A 22,307-nucleotide genomic window follows, 5' to 3' on the forward strand; every position below is an offset into this window, starting at 1 on the left:
AAAAAATAATCTTCCATGACAACCACTAGATGTAATCATTTTGTTAAAATTGAGTTAGTTTTGAGTGCAGCATCATTTATCAGACCAAACAGCCGCTCCAACATATTTTTATAATATTCCCCTACAAGCATTCCTATCTAAGACACAAAATCTAAATTAAAAATGAAAATAAAAATAAACAAAACACAGTTGTAAGAATAAAAAAAGAAAAGATGGTTGTGAAAATAATATGTTTTTGTAGAATTTGGTTTTACATTATTGGGAAGTGAGAGGGCAAGTTTTGTCGTTTTGGTGGGTTTATAGTTTCTACCTTGGTCTCTCAGTCTCTCACCCATCATCCTCACCTCTGCTTCCTCCACTTTAGTTACAAAACAATGATAATAAAAACAAGTGTACTCAAATTCTGACCCCTACTTTTGGTTTTTTATTTTTCCTTCTCTCTTCTCATATAATAGGACCGATCCAATCCCCTTCTCACAAACTGTTACAACTGTCACCGTCCGATACTCCCACATCCACCCAATCTCTACCGTCCCCTCGTTCACCCTTCTGCTATGTCTTCCCCTTACCCTCTTTCTTTCTTCCTCTTCGATTGGCTGGTTCCGCGGTACGGTTCCGATGCGATTGGCTCGTTCTCAGTGTCAAATTCCTGATTCCTCTTATCTTCATCGTTCATCGCACTGCCGAATCTTCCTCTTCTGTTATTCCTCCTTTCCTATTCTGTTATTCCTCTTTTTTTCACAATCCCTGACACTTTTTCTAACCTGAACCGGACCGATCGGGAACTTGAGATCTACTAAACCGGAGGCGCCGCAGCCGTGGAGGATCGGGACTCCAGCCGGATGGCAACTGCTACTAAGTTGTCGGACGTGGTGCTGGACTGTGTGATGCCGTACATCCACGACCCCAAGGACCGGGACGCGGTGTCGCAGGTGTGTCACCGGTGGTACGAGCTCGACTCGCTCACGCGGAAGCACGTTACGATTGCGCTCTGCTACACCACCACACCGGACCGCCTCCGGAGGCGGTTCCCGCACCTAGAGTCCCTGAACCTGAAGGGGAAGCCCCGGGCAGCAATGTTCAACCTCATACCAGAGGATTGGGGAGGTTTCGTTACACCGTGGGTTAAAGAGATCTCTCAGTACTTTGATTGCTTGAAGTCACTTCACTTTCGCCGCATGATTGTGACGGATTCCGATCTTCAGGTTCTCGCTTGCTCACGCGGTCACGTACTTCAGGCGCTCAAGCTCGATAAGTGCTCCGGATTCTCCACCAATGGCCTTTATTTTATTGGTCGCTTTTGCAGGTGATTTTCCTTTTCTTTTCTTCTTTACTGTGTTTTGCTGCTTGTCGTCCAACTATGGGGTGAACTAGTTCTGTTTTTTTCTGGTTTTCATTACTTTTGTGTTGTTTAGTAGACTACTTCTGAAAATCAGGATTGTTCATGCTTGTGATTCGTGGAGCAGTTTCACGCTTGAGAGTTTGTGTTTTCATTTAATGTTGCATTATTCTGGATCGGGCCCTTAAAAAAACTGAAAATTATTTGAACTTGAAGAAATACTTCTACTAGATACTACCAATTTATAACCTTTAACTCTGTTTACTCTATTTATCAAGTTTGGTGGATTCATGGAAATAATAAAAATTGAATAAATATTGGTAATTTTGATGTTTTTTTGGGACAATTACTTCAGTGTGTAAGTCTATGATAAGTTTCTATATACGGAATGTTTGTTGATTAAAATCATACCAACCTATTTACAACATTCAAACATAAGTTTTTAGTAAATTTGTTGATTTTTTATATATTTAAAAATCATATTAGTGATGATTTTCAATAGGTTGATAAATTTCTACTTGGTTGTCTGTATTTTATATTTTAAATAGAAATTAAACTCTGATAAGAAGTTTATCAATGCAATTTAACATATTTTAAGAAACCCTATATGAACAAAGAACAAGAATAATGACATAATTAAGTTGTGTATCAAGATGGACAATGTTTTAATTGGTAACGTCAGGTGTTTTAATAATTGAGATATTTCTTGGTTTTATAAATTCTTTATCCTTCTTTGTAATGACACGTGGTGGTGTTGTAGTTGGTTTTGCAAATCCTCTAACTTATTCTGCAGTTCACATATTGTTTGGGAAGAAGATTTGTTTTTCCTATCCTTTTTCCTAAGATGCTATGTGCCATTTTACTGTATTATTTGTTATTGGTGAGGAGATCTGAGAGTTGGTCCATCTTTTATGAACTTGAAATGAATTGGCTCATTTAATGCTGCTGGAGTTTCTAACATGTTCATATAACCATTATTAATTGATAATTGATGAGCTAGTCTAAGGAAGATGGAATTCGTATAAAAAGAAAAAGAAAAAGATCATGAAGGATATGGAATTCCTTTAACTTATTAAAACCAGGAAAATCAATAACTTATAACCTATGAGGAAGATAGTTGGCGAAGTGCTTTGAAATACATAACTATAATATTGTGAAATAGAATTAAACTTGTGTTCTTCCTTTCTTTTAGTCTGGACATAACACGCATAAGGTTCATGGCATATAATTCAACTTCTAATCCCTATTAAATGAAAATTGTTTTTCCTATCTAATTGTAATACTATAATTATGTTTGTAACTTGTTTATTCTGATTTTACCACCAATAACTTGCCACATTTTCCAAGTTGTGTTTAATTCCAAGTCTATACTCTTTTGCACTCATTAACTACATTATTCAGGTTGTGATTTTCTTTTATTATAATTAGATATAATTATGTTTGTAATTTGCTTATTCTGATTTTACAACCAACAACTTGCCTCATTTTCCAAGTTGTGTTTAATTCCTAGTCTATATTCTTTTGCACTCATTAATTACATTATCTAGGTTGTAATTTTCTTTTATTGCAATTAGATGTAATAGTCTTTGTAACTTGTTTATTCTGATTTTACTACCAAGAACTTGCCTCATTTTCCTAGTTGTGTTTAATTCTAAGTCTATACTCTTTTGCACTCATTAATTACATTATTTAGCTTGTGATTTTCTTTTATTGTAATTATATTTTTTGGTGCTTTTATCTCAATTATGAAATAGAGAAACATTATATGTTACAATATTCTCCTATCAATACTTATTAAATAAAATTCTCTTACTAATGTTTTGCCTTTGCTAAGCATTCATGTAAAGAATATAAAAATAGAAATATGTTATTGAGAAAGAAAGGAAATTAATGATTTCATTAGTTCTAATATAATGAATATTTACTTTACCAGTATAATTTTTTCACTTTTTTTATCTCTATAAAATTTCTAGAAAGTATTAAATAAAGAAACATGCATTCAGTATATTGAAAATGTAGTTTTGATAATCATAAATCTCGAGAGTAATAGTTAAAGGATCATTAAAATAATTTTTTTTATTGGGAACTAATGTATAATTAACATAAATTTTTAGACTTTTTAATAAAAAAAATCACGTTTTAATTCTTTCAGTATTTCTTTTAGAGTAATGACTAACAAAATCATTCAACACAAAAAAAGTGTTAATACCTTTTTCATGTAATAGACAGCAATATAAGTAAGAAATGTTATAGGGGATCTAATAAACCTCAGTCGTTCACTTTACTTCTATTTTATCCATTGAATTAGTCATTCAAACTAAATGTACTTTTTTTAGGAGGAAGGGTCACCTGTGGCTAGACATTGATTTTTCAAGTATGGAACGTATGCCTGTTATTATAAATTCGTGGGGCTCTGACAGTGACATTTTCTTTTTGGCAGGAATTTGAGAATCTTGTTTTTAGAGGAAAGCTCGCTTGTTGATGATGATGGTGACTGGCTCCATCAGCTTGCTTTGAATAATACAGTTCTAGAGACACTAAATTTTTACTTGACTGATATTGCCAATGTCAGAATCCAGGACCTTGAACTTATAGCCAGAAATTGCCCCAACTTAAGCTCAGTGAAAATTACTGATTGTGAAGTATTGGATTTGGTGAACTTCTTTCGACATGCATCTGCTCTAGAAGAATTTTGTGGAGGTTCCTACAATGAGGAATCAGAGAAGTACGCTGCTATATCATTGCCAGCAAAATTAAGTCGTTTGGGTTTGACATATATTACAAAGAATGAAATGCCCATAGTGTTCCCTCATGCAGCCTTACTGAAAAAATTGGATCTTTTGTATGCAATGCTGGATACAGAGGACCACTGTACGTTAATCCAAAGGTGCCCTAACTTGGAAGTACTTGAGGTAAGTTTCAATTCAAGAACATTCTCATTATATTTGCGATGATTTATTAATATTTTGGCTTGTCTTAATTTCTTTGATCTAGCCTTTTCCACATTTACCAATCTACCTATTGATGTTTTATAAATGCTTGATTTAAAAGTATAGCCCAGAAGGCCAAACGCTTGACATAGATTAAAGCACACATGATATTGTAAAAATAATAAAATGAATGAAATAGATACAGAGATTAAAGTGCACGTGAAATTGTAAAATCAATCAAATGGTGGATATTACCTAGAGACAGTAGTTTATATTGACTAATAGAACACCATTTGAAATATTGATGATCAATTAATAACTGTTCCTTATGGGCAGTCAAGGAACGTAATTGGAGACAGAGGATTAGAAGTGCTTGCTCGCTGTTGTAGGAAGCTTAAAAGGCTTCGGATTGAAAGAGGTGATGATGATCAAGGAATGGAGGATGAAGAAGGTGTGGTTTCACAAAGAGGACTAATTGCTTTGTCACATGGCTGTCCAGAGCTTGAATATTTGGCCGTTTATGTATCCGACATTTCAAATGCATCTTTAGAACACATTGGTACTCACTTGAAAAAACTTTGTGATTTTCGCCTTGTCTTGCTAGACCGTGAAGAGAAAATAACTGATTTGCCACTTGACGACGGAGTGAGGGCTTTACTGAGGGGTTGTGATAAGCTCAGAAGATTTGCTCTGTATCTGAGACCTGGGGGCTTGACCGATGTGGGATTGGGTTACATAGGACAATACAGCCCCAACGTGAGATGGATGCTTCTAGGGTATGTAGGAGAGACTGATGAAGGGCTTTTGAAATTCTCTAAGGGCTGCCCCAGTCTTCAGAAGTTGGAAATGAGGGGATGTTCCTTTTTTAGTGAGTATGCACTAGCTGTTGCTGCAACTCAACTAACTTCTCTGAGGTACCTATGGGTTCAAGGGTATGGAGCATCTCCTTCTGGGCGTGATCTTTTGGCAATGGCTCGCCCCTATTGGAACATTGAGTTGATTCCTTCTAGACGCGTCTTTGTTAATAATCAACAGGAAGAGCCTGTAGTTGTTGAGCATCCGGCTCATATTCTTGCATATTACTCCCTTGCTGGCCCAAGAACAGATTTTCCAGATACTGTTATACCTTTGGATACTGCAACATATGTTGACACGTAAAGTTGTAAATACCATTTTTTTTCTTAATATTTCCTAGTTTTTTTTTTGGTTTTGTTCCCTTCAAATCTTTGTTTGTACTTTGTAAGTGGGTGACAGTGTTTTTAGTTTAGAGGGTTTCAATTTTCTCTGTAATTCCTAGACAATAGTCTTGTAATAAGCTTGTGTTCTTCGCTTCCTATAAACTCTTGCAGAAGGTAGTGTGCCCTTTTCACTGAAGATGCTCAATTTTGTGAATATAAAGCATGGGGTTGTTTCTATTTGTGACTGTCTCTGCGTTCTTATTTTAACTCGTTCTTCCAATTTGTCTCGAGTTTTCTAACGTCCTCCCAACTGAGAGTTTCAATTTTCGCTGGAGAGTTCAGATTTGCTTCATGCAGTATAATATATAACAAATGTCTCTCCGTTATTACATGTTAGCTCTCCTGTTTTGTTATGTTAAATAGTTTTTCTTTATCATTACAACGAGTTTCGATGTATTAGTGGTACAGCTTTCAGTTTATACAGGGTGAAAGGAGCAGTTTCTCTTTACTTTACATTAAAATTTTGACAAAAGGTGCGCTATAGATGTGAGTTTGATGAGTACAAGGAATTGAGAAAAAAAGTTTTGTAGGACTGTTTTCAAAATCTTAAAAAATGTCTTTTCTTAAAATAACAATATCTTTTTCTGCCCCCACCTTGCAATCTGGTGCTGTCACTTTTGTCACCATTACACCATCAATACTGTCCAATCACCATTGTATGGAAAAAAGGAAAATTTGGGGATTGAAAAATAAATACCTGCCGTTCAAAATGCCTCATCAATTTCTAATTTTAATAGGCTAAATTTTGTAATAAAATGATTTAGTTTCTTTTATGAAAATACATATTATTTGAACGAGTATCATTGAGATAGTAAAAAAAATGAAAAAAACATTGTATCTTATTTGTCTCCTCTTCTACCACAAACATGGATATAACTTGTCTCCAAACAATTGTTAAAAGAAGACGTTTAAAGTCTCATATATACAATGACAACCTGACAAAACTCACATCAGCAATCTCACAATGCAAAAGAGAAACAAAATTATGAGATATATTGTCTAAAATCAGATTGGTCACTAAGTAGGTAAAGATACAAATTAAAGTTCAAAGATTTAATTGAGATTTAACTAGTTTTAGTAAAATATTATCATTTTATTTTTTAACATGATAATACGGAATACAAAGTAGTATTAATATAAAATTAATACATATAAACTTATAAAATTAAAATTTAATATTTATTTAAAATATGATAAGTCATACATATGACAAAAGTAAGTTATATATTAAAATTTTATGGTTGTTTAAAAAAGCTAATTAGAACAAAAGAAAATATATTTTTAGAACCAATTGATTAAACCTTTTATACCATCAATTTTTACCGCCCTAGTCAGTTTTATATCGATTCAAATTAAATTTATTTAGAAAAGTTTAAAATATATATTAGACTGATTCTCAATTGAATGGATTAAACAAATTTAATTCTGATAACAGTGTTACAGTAACAGTAAAATTATGAGGTTGAAACATTCTTAAATGATCGAACACACGTATTATATATCAATATTTGTACGACCCTTGTAGGACACATGTATCGGTGAAATATCCAATCCAAAAAATATTTATTAGATTTATGATAATTCTAACACAATTCTAACATAATTTTAGAAAAAAAAAATATATTAATTTTCTAAATCTCAAATTTATATATATAAACTTTTATTATAATTATAAAAATAAAAAATAAATCATTTTTAACCCGCCATTAAAAAACATCTTTATACTCCGAAAAAATCTAAAACATCTCTATACACATAAATCGATTTTTATTATCTATTTATATAATTTTTAATTATTATATATATATATATATCTTTTTTTCATATTCTATATTTTAAAAATTATATATATATATATATATATATATATATATATAGAGGACCAAATCTTGCCACATTGGGCCTTGCCTTCCAGATCTGCCTGGATATTCGGAGTGGTATGAAGTATAAGAATGAAGTAAAACAAAATAGGTTTAAGGTTACAAATTGTTAAGAAAAATACTTATATAAATGAATATTCCATTGTAAAATAGTAACTATTATAAGGTTTGAAGCAACCCTTTTTAACATTCACGGGATATTTTTATTTTTATTTTTATTAATATAGTATTTTTAGGATTAATCATTTTATGAATTTCTATTTTAAATTTTTATCCTAAATAGAATAATTAATTTTAACATAACATTAATTTAAATTGACAAAGTTGAATTTATTTTGTGAAAGTTTTTTATAATTGAATAATATAAAAAAATAATCTCATTGTTAATATGAAATATTTACCATTAATGACTTTCTTATGCCGTCTATTTCAGGATTTTTAATTTAAATAAATTGATATGTTTTACTAAACAAAATTAACCATTATAATCTTAAGACAACGTGAAAAATTAAATTACAAAATACTATAAAGCATTATATAATTTATAAAAATAAAAGTTGTAAATAATAAATTTAGTTCACTTGGGCAAATAATGATTAGTTTGAGAAAAAAAATAAGGTTAAGAGCCAATATTAAGTTTATACTTTGTTTTTACTTGAGCAGAATTTATTTATTTGAGGAAAAGTATCAGAAAATAAACTTCAGAGAACCAAATTTGATTTTTAGAATTATACCTAAAATTAGTTTAACAAATATAACTTTGAAACAAATTCAAAATAATGGATAGAACCACAATTTTTGCTCAAATATCATCATTTACTTATTTTAATTGAACATTGATAATTCTCAATATTTATTTTCCGTATACATTAAACTTATAAACTAAAATATAAAAATTTATAGGAAACTAACCTTATTAATTTAATTCATTTAAAATTTAGTTTAAAAAACTCTTAACTTTAACACACATAATCTAAGCTATAATATATGAACAAGAGTATTAAATTCAAAACACTCTAAACAATCATATATTAACCAAAAATGCAAATAATATTCTCATTCAATTTTAAACTTTTAAATTATTTTCAAACAAAACAATCTTTATATAGGAATCAATATATTATGACAGAGTCACCATCACATCTAAATAATCTACCTTAAAATATTATCACAAATATAATAGTTTTGCTTACCTGGAATTCATTGCTCTAAAATAACTTTCATCTCAAATAAGAGAACAACTTCAAATATAAAGATATAGGACAAAATGTTTATATAGTTTCTTTTCATATTGATGATATTTTTTTCAATTAACCCTATCAAAATGATGACAAATCCAAAAAAAAAGGAAGAAGATAAATAATTATCAAAACAAACAAAAAAAGAATTAAAAAAACCTTACCAGTTGAAAATTATATTTAACTTCTTAATTACTCTCTCAAATCCACTTTCTCAATTTTCCTCCCTAATCTAAATAAATCACAAGTGATTGAAAGTATCCTACCTTAAAATCAGACCAATAACAACACAAGAAAATTACTAAATAAAAACTAATTTTAAAAATATAAAATAGTTAATCAATATATCAACTAAATGAGATATTATTATAAAGATTAATAAAATTATTAGTATATAATTTTTTTTTACATTAATAAATTTTATAAAATTAATTTTTAAATTGGTATATAATTTATATTAAGTTAAAAAAATTAAAAAACCTATATGAATTTTTACTAATTAGTTTATGGTAACTCAAAACTAAGATTTTCGCTGACTAAATTTAAGTGCACATATGTAATAACCTTTTTGAGACATAAAATTTGATAAACTTCATATATTTTTTTTAATAGTTGAACGAAATAACTCTTTAAAACTAAAGAGTTGACAAGAACAAAGTAAAATAGAATATAAACCAAATTAACTTCTGTTTTTTTATTTCAACAAAATAGTCAATCAGTACACGTATGCAATGATTAGCTCCTTTCAGTAATATTTCTTAATTATTATCATTAAAACACATAATTGAAATATTACAATTTACATACTACAATTTACAATTTACATAGTAATGAAGATGATTTCTGGGAATAGGAGATGAGACCTAAAAAATTATTAAAGGATTCGTCTTTCTCTTTACTTTGGACAGATTGTTAGGATTTTGCTGTGATCATTCTGGTCGTCATGTTACTCATTCGGCTCACAGTCTCGGGTAAATGTCAACACATTCCAACGCTCAAGTCAGTAAAGAAGGTATTCGGCCCTCGGGTGTGTAATAATAACGTACCTTTCTTATTGGAATGTGACTTATTTATATTATTTTAATGGACTCACCTTATTGGGCCTAATTAGTATAATGAATCACATTTATAGTTGTATTACCTAATTTTTAATAGTAATTTAGCTTCATTGATCTTGGTTTGAATGTTAATGATTAGATGTGTAGTTCGATCAGACCGTCCGTGAGGATCTCGGTCATCTCAGTCTCGTCTCATATCAGTACGAAAATGATCCAAAGTAAACATCCTCGTGCGTGCAAGGCTAAGACGTTTTTAATTACAAATAAATTCCACTTTGATTTTTTCCAACTTCACAGGGGCTTTTGATATTTTGTCTGTTAGAAGCTAATTTTTGTCTTTATCGTTGATTAATGTTAAATTTGAAATTTCCTTTTTAATAATAAAATACGATGTTTTAAGAGAGAATATATATATATTTTTCTTTCCAACAGGAGAAAAGTCCAATTAAGCAGTAGAGTTTAATAATGGATTATGACACACTATATAAAATATTTAGTGCTACAAGTATTTACAAGTTTAAAATCAATTTAAATTATTTTAGATCCTTAAACAGTTACATTATTATTTAACAAAACTTTTGTGGGTGGGACTTATCTTGTTCAAAGTATATTTATTAGGTGTTGGATGTCAAACACTTAACTAACTATTATAATCATATATATACACAACTTGACACATGTTGATATTCAGATTTTGATTCTCAAACAGTTATTAGTACAACCGTGTGAATCTTATCCTTATGTTTTATTTTATTTACATAATAGTTAATATTGATAATTGGATTTTATTAATTTTTAAACTATAGAGAATCACATGTGTCAATATATCATCCATGAAATTACAAAGTCCCTTAGAATCATTATCTTCTCATATATTAATACTTATATTTCTCATTTTGATTAATTAGTTTATATTTTATCCTTTCAACTATAATTATTTTACCTACTCTTTTTCAGCACACTTGACTATATTATTTTTTTATTCTTATACACTTTATCAAAATGATTGATATATTTTTATCTCAATTTTTATTAAACAATTTCGTTTTGTTTATAAATATGATGATGTAATATATCAAAACTGAAAAGTAATGACAAAATACACTGGAGTAAGAACTTAAATAGGAAAATATGCAAAAAAGTAAAAGTTCAATGACAAAATTCATAAAACAAGAAAATAATTAAATTCACATCACAATAATAATCAATTAACAAATTTACAATTAACTCTTTTATTTATTGATATTATGCATCTCATGTTCACTTCATCACTTTCAGTTTTATTCTTTATGATAAACACAACTTTATTGTCTCACATTATCTTATTCATGCCTCTTTTCATTTCTCTTTGTATTCATTTTTTGGAATTTGTTAACATTTTCTAAGCATTCTGTCACAATTTCATTATACGAACATAAACTTTTGTCTATGAATATAAAATTGTTAACATGTTTTTTTATAAGTTATTCAATTAGATTTGATATTAAAAAAATTAAAATCAACGTGAGACGTAATAAAAACTTATAAAAATTATTTTAGTAAAACATTCATGATTTTTCGCTTGAACACTATAGATACAAAATTGATATAATTTCTTTTAAATATATAATTTAAATTTATAAGTGCAAAATTAAGAAAAACTAAATATATATATTTTTAAAGTAAATATCATAAAATGTTGATTTTTATTACCATAATAAGTAGTTTATTGCCTAAAATATTTTTAGATTATGAATACATTTAAATAAATACTCAAAAATAATACATAAGAGAATAGAGATCCTATGTATAACTTCGGATTTTTCTAAGATACGTGCTATTTAATACATGCTATTTTCTACAAATATTAATTTACTTTATAAATTACTAATTTATAAAGTTGAATTAAGGTGTAAAGTTCGATAATATCAACTTTATTTATAGTATTTTAATGATAATTTGTTATAAAAAATAGATGAAGTATACTAATCTATTATACACGACTAATAATTTTTTTTTTTATTATTATATAAGAAGAATTACTTTTGCTAAAAAAATTAAACTAAATTATTCTTGTTTACTAATTGGTTTATAGCATCTTACAGTTATTTTTATTTATATTGCTAGGAATCAATCCCGTAAAATTGACTACCTCAAAAATATGTTTTAATTATTGTTTAATGCATATATGCCATATTGTTTCCTTTTTTAGGTAGTGACAGACACTCGTAAGAAATGACGTAGAATCGATTGGTATAACTTTAAGTTATTATTAAAAAAAGTTAAGAATATTTTGGAATTAAAAACTCCTAGTACCACTAATTAATATTTGAACAAAATAAAAAGAAGCATTTATAATCTAAATTCCGGAATAGGAATGTATATGCTTATTCTCATGAAGACTAATGAATATAGTCCTTCCAGAACTTGAAGAGCCCAATCTGCAATTTAGTCTAAGGTCGGTTGCTTTATTCCTGATAACAGTTTGGCTCAATACTTTTTATCCCTTTATGAATGTTAATTTTGATTACAATACATATTTAATTGGATGCATGTTTAGTATGTAGCACATTTACACGAATACTGATACGATACGGATAAGAACATGAAGATACATAAAATCTCTAAAATATAAAATATAAGACACGAAGATACAAATCTATATATTATATAATTATAAATTATATAAATTGATAATAAAGATTTATGTGCACAAATATGTTTCAAATTATTTTTTGGAGTAGAAAAATATTTTTCATGATTCACAAGGATTTGTTTCTTATTTTTATAATCATAATAACAATTTATACAATAAAGTTTGAATTTTTAGAAAATTAATATATTTCTTCTTTTTAAAACTGTGTTAGAACCGTACTACAATTGTCAAGAATCTAACAAATACTCTTTGAATTTGACACTTCACAAATACATGTTCTACCTGTGTCATATGGGTGTCGTGTCCGATACAAGTATCGGACACCGACACACAATTTAAGAGGAGTGTCCGAATTTCATAGATGCTTAGTCTTCTAATTTTCTATTCGTTTGGTGATATTAATTGTAAGCAAATTATTCAATTTTTTAAAATAAAAAATCTAAAAGTAACTTTCATAGAAGAAAATTACATATTTGGGAAAATGAAATTATAGAGGAAGAAATGTAGATTTAATGATGAAAATTATGTTGATAGTGCATGGGGAGTAGAATATGCTATGGGGTTCTCGAGCAAAACAAAGAATCAAAATAAAGCATGATGGTTGGAGAGACCAGCAAAAGAAGGAACAACGCAAACGCAAAAGTGATGCCACCACCGAAAAGGAGATTGGCGAGCACAGAAATATCAAAGAAAAGGCAGAACATGATTGGCTGAGAATCAAAATTAATAAAAGCTCACTGTGATAGTGTGAACCACATTGGTGCATGCTTACGTGAATCTGCCTATTTATATTCTCACCCAATCAAGCATGGGATTCTAGCAAAGTGGAATGCAAACTCGGATTCGACTGCTAAAGTGATGCTAATCAAACATGGTCAACTTGGCCTTATTGCTCACAAAAAGCAAATGGTTAATCACAAAAAGCCTCGGTTGCTTGCACCAGATGCAGCACAAAATTTCAATGCAAGTGCTCATGTGAGTCAGCCACATCAGCAAATGAACTAGTTCTTCAAGTTTTTGTGCAGTAGTTACATAATATTATTACTATTTCATTTTCAAAGGAACTAGAGGTGTTAGTTTTTGAATATCTAATATGCCCATTTTCTACTAGAGGTTGCTATATCTATTTTTTGGGCTATACCCTGTGGCTTGTGTCATTATGTCGTTCAATTTATATCTTGTTGGATAAGAATGAGAGGTTCTGATATTTGAACCCATGTTAATATGCGCGTGATGATAGAATTCAATTATTAGTGATGTTTGTCATGTTGCTTTTGAGACATAGCATGCCTCAATGGTAAACCATATGATTCTGATTGGGTCTCCAGAGAAATAGACATGATCACTGTGACTAAAAAGATAAACAGAAAAACTTCAAAAAGAAGTCCATTTCAAATTCAGTTTTTAGCATGGAAACATGATTGTAGTTTTTCTTTGAGGATGTTCAATAACCATGAACTAAATAGGTAGCTAGCTTCAGGTCATCTACATTAATCCTACACAACAATGATCTAATGTAGTGGCATTTTTTTGTGTAACATCATCAGGGTTGGCACTACAGTGCATGAATACCGAAAACAGCTTCATTATTGAAGTCTCTAGGAGCCATGCCGAAACCAGGAACTTTTATCTTGGCATAAGCCTCATGTAAAGCACAGTCATAGAGATCCTGCCCTTGCATTTTCAGGGCCATGGAAGTGATATCAGATGAAGAGGACACAAACAAGTTATCAGTATTTGGGTTGAAAACCATGAGTGATCCATCATTGCAGTGGCTAGTCCAGTCCAACTGTACTTTTGACATACTATTCAGCTTCTGCTGTGGTGTAATCATGGGCGACAAGTTAAATAACGGAGACTTGATCTTATCTGATGCAGCAGTTTCGGTAAGGTTAACAGTGGTTATATCATGGATGCTAGGTCTCCTTTTATCTTTCCCTCCAGAAACCTTTTGCCTTATGTAGTACTTCTGTGCATGGCTAGCAACTTGGGTGGGAGTCTTTGTGACCACAAAATTGCGAGAGATATTTCTCCAGTCTCCTTTACCATACTTTAGAAGCCCCATCAGAAAACGTCTGTAATTGAATACCAAAGTCATCAAGTACAGGAACCAAAAACGATAGAGATTAAAATACCTCAAACAGTAGCACAGCAGAAGAAGATTTCAAGCAATAACAAGTGTATATAGGAAACACGTAAACCAACTCAAGATTATGTTTAACATGCCAGCTGTTTTGGCCATGCCTGCAGTTCAAATTTTAAATCATCCAAAATGGTAAAAAACTTACTGATCAAATTATAGGATAGTTTCTTTGCTAGATTGAAAAGGCAGTTAGTATAAAAGTCAATTCACTCAATCAGATCAGTGATAAAATATTGAAATTCAAGATAAATGAAATGAGCAATGATTAAAATGTTTAATTCTAGATTAATTGGTCGGTAATATATCATGATTCATGAGCAGAATTTCAATACCAATATGTTTTCCTGCTCTTGACCAAAACAGATTTCAGCAAATATAGAAGGGGAGAAAAGGTCAGACCAGAGAAACTACTGGATATTTTAAATTGGTGAAACTCACCTGTGTTCCTCTTCAGTCCAGGGAACCCCTTTCTTTCTCTCTTGATCAGAACCTCTGATAGGTGCAGGCCTTCTTCTGCATCCATCATAGTTGTGGTTGTCAACAAGCTCAAAGGTGAAAGAAGAGGCAAGATAACCAGGAATTGGAACACGCCCTGCTTCAATTTCACTCACATCTTCTTCCAATTCCCTATACTGCTTGATCACATCGAACACAGTCTTCCCAGGGATCATGGCTGCCACCTTGAACCATCTATCTGGGGTGTCCTTGTCATATATAGCAAGGGCACTTTCAAACTTCTTGTTATCCTCTCTAGTCCATTCTGTGCTGTGGCTTTCTTGCACAAACCAATTTGAATCTGGCATAAAACAAGGAGGGTAGAGGGTTTCCAATTCCATACCTCAAACCACAAGCACACAAAAAACTCTAGTTGAATTAAGTCCCTAAAGAGGTGGAAATGGAGAGGAACTCGAAAGGGTGCTCGTAAAACACAGGAGAGAAATACAAACAAGAAGAAATTACAGAGCTTTGATTCACAAGGTGCACAGATTTCAGAATCTTTTGCTTGTATGATCAAGATAAAGTTGAGAATCTACAAAAGCCATACCTTTTAGATTCGTACAAAATCTTGGAAAAACCATGGTGTACCAGAATTTTGGTGTGTTAGTATAACGAATTCTGAAACTAAAACAGCATAGATGTTAATGTCTTGTGGATGAAACCAGGAATAAGATAGAAACTCTCACCCCCTCCCCACCAAAGAGAAAATAATGTTTTTCTAAGGTGATCCTACAAAGGTGAGGTCCACGACAAGAGAGAAATTTTTTTGAGAACCTAAGGGAAGAGGGTAAAGATATGATCCAATACAGAAAAGAGAGAGACTATTTTACAATCAACAAAGGAAAAGTTGTAAACAGGTTCTCTTTGTCGTTTCTTGGTGACCAAGCAAACTTTAAAAGCAAATGCATATCTCTCACACACACACATATATATATATATATATATATATATACATATACATATATATATATATATACATATACATATATATATACATATACATATATATATTAGAAACTGGGTGCTACTTAGAGAGTAGGAATCAGGGTATCCAACAAGATAAGGAATTAGATTTGGATTTCTTGGTGGTTGTGTAGTGATTTCAAAGGAGAGAATGGAAATAATTTAAGGGTTTTCTTTAAGGTAATGAGATTGGGATTAGAGTGTTACACTTGCTACTTGCTGCTTCTGCATCCATTCTTAATCACATATTCAAAAGAGGTTTAAATAAAATAAGGGTAAAATAGTAAAATATACAAACTTTTTTAGCGGAAAATATAACTTCCCTTTAGATAAACATAATATTATCTATTTTGGCACTTGCCACATTTTTTTTATAAACTATTTTTGACTTATATAAACTATGTAAGATTTTCAGATTATTAAAACATTCATATAAAGTATAAAATTTAAGAATCAAAGAATTTGTTGGTGTAAACTTGTAAAATTAATCTATAATTTAATTTATCAAACAAGAATAGACTAAAATATCTAAGAATATTATTCATCCCGCTCATACATATTTTACTCATACACCTAATTAAGTAAGAATTATCATTCCAGTGATAAAATCTGAACATGAAAACTTGATCTTTATATAGAGATTATGAAAATTATTCTATTATAGAGTCTTTTGCCTGCTTATGGTCAATACTTAAATTTGTTATACAATATTTGTTATACTTTGACATAACAAAGTTGCGCCTGTAGCTCAGTGGATAGAGCGTCTGTTTCCTAAGCAGAAGGTCGTAGGTTCGACCCCTACCTGGCGCGTTGTTTGTTACTTTTTGCCTTTTTCTATGATTCAAGTAAAAGTTGCCAACATTACTCATTGACCAAAATATCAATAATAGCAAGCTTAGTGGAGGCAATAGTGGTGCTTCTAACGCGGTAAAAGATTGTTCTCTAGTTGAACTTGAACAGAATACAAAAATAGTTTGAATTCTAGAAAGCCATTTCAATAAATAGAAGTTTTAACAAGCGCATTCATCACATTTTATGAACCCCTAAACTGACAATAGAGAACAAAAAACAGCTTTGAATTATGTAGAGCAAGTATTTTATTGATTTCTGCTACAAATCCAACTTCACAAACTGCCACTAACTATTTGATGTGTTCCCCTTTGGGTGGTGACATCACCTCTCAAGTGTAATATTGTACACTCTGGTTCCTTGTCTCTCAGATTCCAAATTTCATTCCTTTTTCTTCAGAAACTTTAGCACTTTGGAAGGTCGTTGGGAGGTGGAAACGAGGACTCGTGGGGACTGTTGCCGTTGTCTACTATGAATGCCATCTTAAGTCCCCATGTGGTGTGTACTTCTAAGTGGCAATGCAGGAACCAAACACCTTCACAGTTCACACATTATAAGAATCACCAAAGTTTAATTTTCATGTATGGTCATTGTAACAACAGATTTTACAGAGAAAACTAATCAGAACTCACTGTATATACAAACCTTCTATTCTGTTATACTATTTACTCTATATTATAATTATACATAATAATTATATGGGAAAATTTTGAAACACAACAAACAAACACACATAGAAAGTGGTTAGTAAGGAACTACCTGGGTTATTTGCCCTGAATCTGATTGCTACCCATCCACCATTTGGTACCCCAATGGTGTTTCTCTCAACTGGATCAACAAGATTAAAGCCTAATGGATCCTTCTCTGGATCAAAGTTCCCTGACCCCTGCCCTACAACAAAGAAATTGTAGCCATGCAAATGAAATGGGTGATTTTCTGGAGCTATCATTGCAGTGCCCTGGAGAATAATTTGAACAGTTGAATTGAAATTCAATCTGTACAGTCTCGTGCCATTATTGGTCTGAATATTAGCCGGTTGAGTACCAGTATAATTAAAAACAATAGGAGGGTGTGCAGGGAAATCATCTGTGAAAACACCCTTGACGTTGTAGTAATGTGCTTCAAGAAGTGATGTTGTTGGCATCACAAAGGTGATGTTGTTAAGAGCAGACACAAGCTTGCTCCCAGTGGGACACGCGTCGCATGGGTTAAGGCCAACGGTTATGGCAAAGAAAAGAGAGTGGTCAACGGTTAATGGAACTCTTGCAGGGTATTCTTTTGAGTTAAGGCTTCTTAGGGAATCAATGAAGTGACTTGTTAAAGGAGTGGCATTGAGTGCAGGAATGGTGGTTAGAGTTGTTGTGGGATAAGGTGGTGTGGTTTTGTAGCGAAGTGTAGCAATGGAAGTAACGTTGTCAAAGCCTATAGGAGCGTCCATGAAAGGAGTAACTGCTATTAAGTACTTGCCAACACCTTGGTCAGCGGATAATAGGACATTGGTGGTTTGGCCAGGGCTCATGAATATTGTGTCTGTCTCAAAAGGTTTAACGTAGGATGCATCTGCTTCAACCACTGTTAGCTTGTGCCCCGCAATTTTGAAGAAGAGTTCATCATTCAAAGCAGCGTTGATGATACGCAGAAGATAAGTCTTGCCACTTTCAACATGTAGAGTGTAACCTGCACAGTTTGATTCAGCTCTATATTTCAGGATCTGTCTAAACATCTACAAACTGTTTCTTTCTCTTTTATATTCTTACTTTAGCTATAACATGATTGATGCTAGAGTAAAAAGGATAACCAAGCTCTGTTAACAAAAAGGATAAAAGTTAAATCCAGATCTTATTTTAATATTTTATCTATTCAAAATTATAGTTTATGAATTTGAGTTAAGAAAATATTTCCTAACCATTTCTCTGTTCTGGTTTTTAAAATAGTGATTGTTTTGGAAATATTTTTCTAAATTTAATAGATTTTGAATGATGAAGTGATCCAGAATTAATTGGTAAGTAATTTCAAATTGTTTCAGAAAACAGTTGTAAAAACCAAAAGTAGATAGGGAATCAATCATGTTCTGAATCAACCTCTCATGCAAATTTTTTATCATGCAGTTTACGAAGTGAAATTTGCATAACAAAACACTTAGAAAACTGTATTTAAGTTTATCTCTCTACTTTAAAAAATGCTGAAAGTTATGAAACAATATTAGATAAACACACAAAAAAAGGATATTAAAACATTTTTTTCTCTTAAAAATAAATTAAGTAAATGATTGATTTATTTTTTGGAATTGTAGTTTGCTGCCCTATATTGTGAGACTTATTTTAGTTTTTCTTAATTTCAATATTATTAAGAATTTTACAACAATTCACACACTATCTTAGTGATTTACTCAATAACTTATTCACTGTCCACTCATCAACTCCTCATTGATTAAAAATTGATTCATAAGAGTTACATAAAAAGTGATGAATAGCATTGTTGTTAATATTAAATTATCGAGAAACAAATAGTTAGTCTATAATAAACCCTGTAATATTATATTAGTACCCCGAGAGGTGCAACCGGGAACTGGTCCTGTATGTCCATTGATGGTATGAGCATCTGATATGTTGGGTGGCAGACCAGAACTTTCAGCCTCATTGAGAACTGCTTCAACGTCTGATTTCCACCATTCACCTGTAAATCATTCAAATCAAAGTTAATGCAAAAAAAAAAGTACAGTGATAAGGAACATAGTTAGATCAATAACATAAATGGTAAAATATGTTTTAGCTGTTTCAAGACCAAAACTAATTTTACTTCCTATATTTTAAAAAGCAGTGATTTAGTCTTTGTATTTCAGAAAATGGGATGAATTCCATCTCTAGTCATGTCAAAATGAAATGAGTAAAGACAAAATCTGTCAAGTTTCATCATTTTTAAACACAGATTAAAACCAATTTTCCCCGAGAGACTTAAAATACATTTTATCCTATGATAAAACTTACCTAGAATGATTGTCTTTTCTTTATCTGGTGTGGGAAATGGATAAGAAATGCCTCGTTTAGGTAATATGACAATGGCACCATACACCGTGGCTCTTAGCCAAGTGATATGAGCATGCCAGAGAAGGGTGCCTCTTTGGCCTGTAGTGGTGAAGTTGTAGACAAAGCTCTGCCCAGGTTGAATCGGACATTGTGTGACATATGCTGGCCCATCAGACCATCCACTTCGAAGCTGTTTGATTCCATGCCTGTCATGGTCCAAAATTTATGATCTACTCAATTTTTCTATTGCCAACTTTCTCAGTTTCTTGCTATTTATATAGGAGTGGAAATTCTCACCAGTGGATTGTAATATTGTACTTAACATGGTTAGTAACCCTTACAAGTACTGTATCATCCTCCCTTGCATAGAGAGTTGGCCCTGGACATTGTCCATTGACTGTGACAAATGATTTTGTGGAGCAAAGCCTTGTGGAATTCTTCGAGATCACCTTTACACATTGAGCAACATTAATTAATTGGTCAAGTCATGATTTATAATATTATTTTTAACGTTAAGAGTAGAACTTTCAGTAATTTTCACTTGTTTTGGACAGTGTCACATAGGAAGTACTTACACTAAACTTGTAATGACGCACCAAGGAATGAACAAATGGTGAGAATGAAAGAGCCACCAGAAAAATTGGCAGAAGGCGTGAATCCATTCACTTTAGCAGTTAATGTTTTTGTGTGTCTCTTCAATTCTTCCTTGGTCCTTGTTAGTCTCCTCTCTTTTGAATACTAACACATGACCAAGCAACCTTATAATGGAACAATCTATGATGCTATGTCGTTTTACAACTGGTAGGTGACCATAAAATAATGCTAGTCATGTATTTTAAGCGTTTCAAAGTTTTCTTGCATGCTACACAATGTAGTCCTTAGTTGTCCACTTCGATGTAAGACATTTATGCTATTTTCAGCCAACAGGAACCATTCCATGAGTTGAAAAATACTTCTCAGCTGCAAATGCTTTCTTTTTCTTATTACCAAAATCATGTTTTATAAATTTTCCTACCCATCTTTTTCCCATGTATGTATATATTTGAAGGTCTAATCCTCTCTTCCAGAAGATACACCATGCACTGTTTGCATTCATTAATTCACATTTGAAGAGAGACTTTAACATCAACATGAAATTTTTATGGTTAGGCTATGATTTTCAGCTCATCCACTTCACCCTTGATTGGATGTTTCAAAGGCTAAGGAGAGCACACAGACATTTACGCGCACAATCATGTGCCACAGAACCAACTAAATGATTCAAATGGCGCATCTTTTTCAATGTGATTTTTATGATTCTTTGTCGAAAGATGCTGCGTTTGTACTTCATTGAAACCACTTCCGCTGGCCAAGATGTTCAAATCTCACATTTTTGGCGTTGTTAATATAAAGCACAATCCTTTTCAACTCTTAACTTAGATGAAATTGAAGATTTTGATTCATCTCCACAGCTAAAAAGGTTATCTTCATACCTCAAAAAATTGGTAATCAATTCACGGTTAAGGGCTTTTAACTGTTTTCTTGTGTGGATTTGAAATGTGAACTAAGAAGTTTGGTTCAAAGAGATGCCACCTCCTTTCTAACTGTTAAAACAAACACATTAAACAGCCACTTGCATAGGGATATGTATGCTACAAGATTAAATACAGCCACAGAAGAAAAGGTACCAACCAACGCAATAAACATCCTACCCAATAGTTCAATTGCCTTCATTCAGTAAGCAAAGTAAAAGGAGATATTAAAAATAGGGGAATAACAAGGTAAAAGACAAACTATTGTATCTTCAACCAATTTCCAATCTCTCACGTAATAATATTTTTCAATTTACAAAAAAGAGTTATGTGTTGTTGCCTTACATGAAGTTTATCCATAACAATATTTAGGAGTAAACCATATAAGTGTAAACCTCACCTCATGAGCCGGTTTTATGAGGTTGAGTTAGGTTTAAAACCCACTTCTTAACATAGTATTAGAGCCATTTTCGAGCCTATTGATAAGTGTCTAATTTCAGTAATATTTCATATTAAAATATAGACACTTATGAGGATTTATTGCTAATTTACATATAAAATAATCCCTAATTTATGAATTTATACCTTTTTACATTTTGTATGATCTTTATTTGAATAAGAGTATTTTATTCCCAAATTTGGTGTTAATTGCAGATTTCTAAGGAAGATTGGAGATTTGGATTAAAGATGAATGATTTGAGCTAAAAAGATAAAGATAGAAGGTCTCAGAATGGAAAAGATGCAAAGAAAGATTGGGCATTTTTTATGTTTTATCATTTAGCCCATTAGCGCGACACAATAAACAACCTAACCCTAGAAAACTAGGATAAATAGAGGGCTAGAGGCTCAACCTTAGTGTGCCAGATTGAGAAGAAAACACACTATAGAGTGAATTGTAACTTGGGAGAATGGAAGGGTGATAGAAGTATGCGTGGCTAATTCTACCCCTTTGGGATTGGGAGTAATCTGCTCAAACTCTTATGTATTGAGGTGATATTT

At 31.5% G+C, this 22,307-nt stretch overlaps 3 protein-coding genes and 1 non-coding gene across 5 annotated transcripts; 2 read left to right on the forward strand and 2 right to left on the reverse strand.

Annotated features, from left to right (window-relative positions):
- Positions 1 to 229: 229 nt before the first annotated feature.
- LOC137823583 (coronatine-insensitive protein 1-like) lies at positions 230 to 5,684 on the forward strand. The gene is made up of 3 exons (XM_068628785.1): positions 230 to 1,306; positions 3,780 to 4,251; positions 4,606 to 5,684. Exons 1-3 carry the CDS (start codon positions 843 to 845, stop codon positions 5,425 to 5,427), a joined length of 1,758 nt encoding a protein of 585 aa, XP_068484886.1. The 5' UTR covers positions 230 to 842; the 3' UTR covers positions 5,428 to 5,684.
- Positions 5,685 to 13,678: 7,994 nt separating this feature from the next.
- On the reverse strand, positions 13,679 to 16,032 carry LOC137823995 (transcription factor DIVARICATA-like). 2 transcript variants are annotated; one of them, XM_068629403.1, is made up of 3 exons: positions 15,507 to 16,032; positions 14,900 to 15,257; positions 13,679 to 14,393 (listed from the first exon to the last, which is right to left on the reverse strand). In XM_068629403.1, exons 1-3 carry the CDS (start codon positions 15,538 to 15,540, stop codon positions 13,874 to 13,876), a joined length of 912 nt encoding a protein of 303 aa, XP_068485504.1. In that variant the 5' UTR covers positions 15,541 to 16,032; the 3' UTR covers positions 13,679 to 13,873. The 2 variants fall into 2 exon arrangements, with proteins under 2 accessions (XP_068485504.1, XP_068485503.1); XM_068629402.1 differs by having other exon boundaries at positions 14,900 to 15,748.
- Positions 16,033 to 16,659: 627 nt separating this feature from the next.
- Positions 16,660 to 16,732, forward strand: TRNAR-CCU (transfer RNA arginine (anticodon CCU)). The gene has a single exon. It is a non-coding gene; the product is annotated as a tRNA-Arg (tRNA).
- Positions 16,733 to 16,971: 239 nt separating this feature from the next.
- Positions 16,972 to 20,542, reverse strand: LOC137826658 (laccase-4-like). Its single transcript, XM_068632726.1, has 6 exons — positions 20,373 to 20,542; positions 20,095 to 20,246; positions 19,759 to 20,003; positions 19,319 to 19,447; positions 17,531 to 18,448; positions 16,972 to 17,306 (listed from the first exon to the last, which is right to left on the reverse strand). Exons 1-6 carry the CDS (start codon positions 20,457 to 20,459, stop codon positions 17,176 to 17,178), a joined length of 1,662 nt encoding a protein of 553 aa, XP_068488827.1. The 5' UTR covers positions 20,460 to 20,542; the 3' UTR covers positions 16,972 to 17,175.
- Positions 20,543 to 22,307: the final 1,765 nt, after the last annotated feature.

The sequence above is a fragment of the Phaseolus vulgaris genome, chromosome 8 (assembly GCF_000499845.2).
Source record: "Phaseolus vulgaris cultivar G19833 chromosome 8, P. vulgaris v2.0, whole genome shotgun sequence".
Taxonomy (NCBI): Eukaryota; Viridiplantae; Streptophyta; class Magnoliopsida; order Fabales; family Fabaceae; genus Phaseolus; species Phaseolus vulgaris.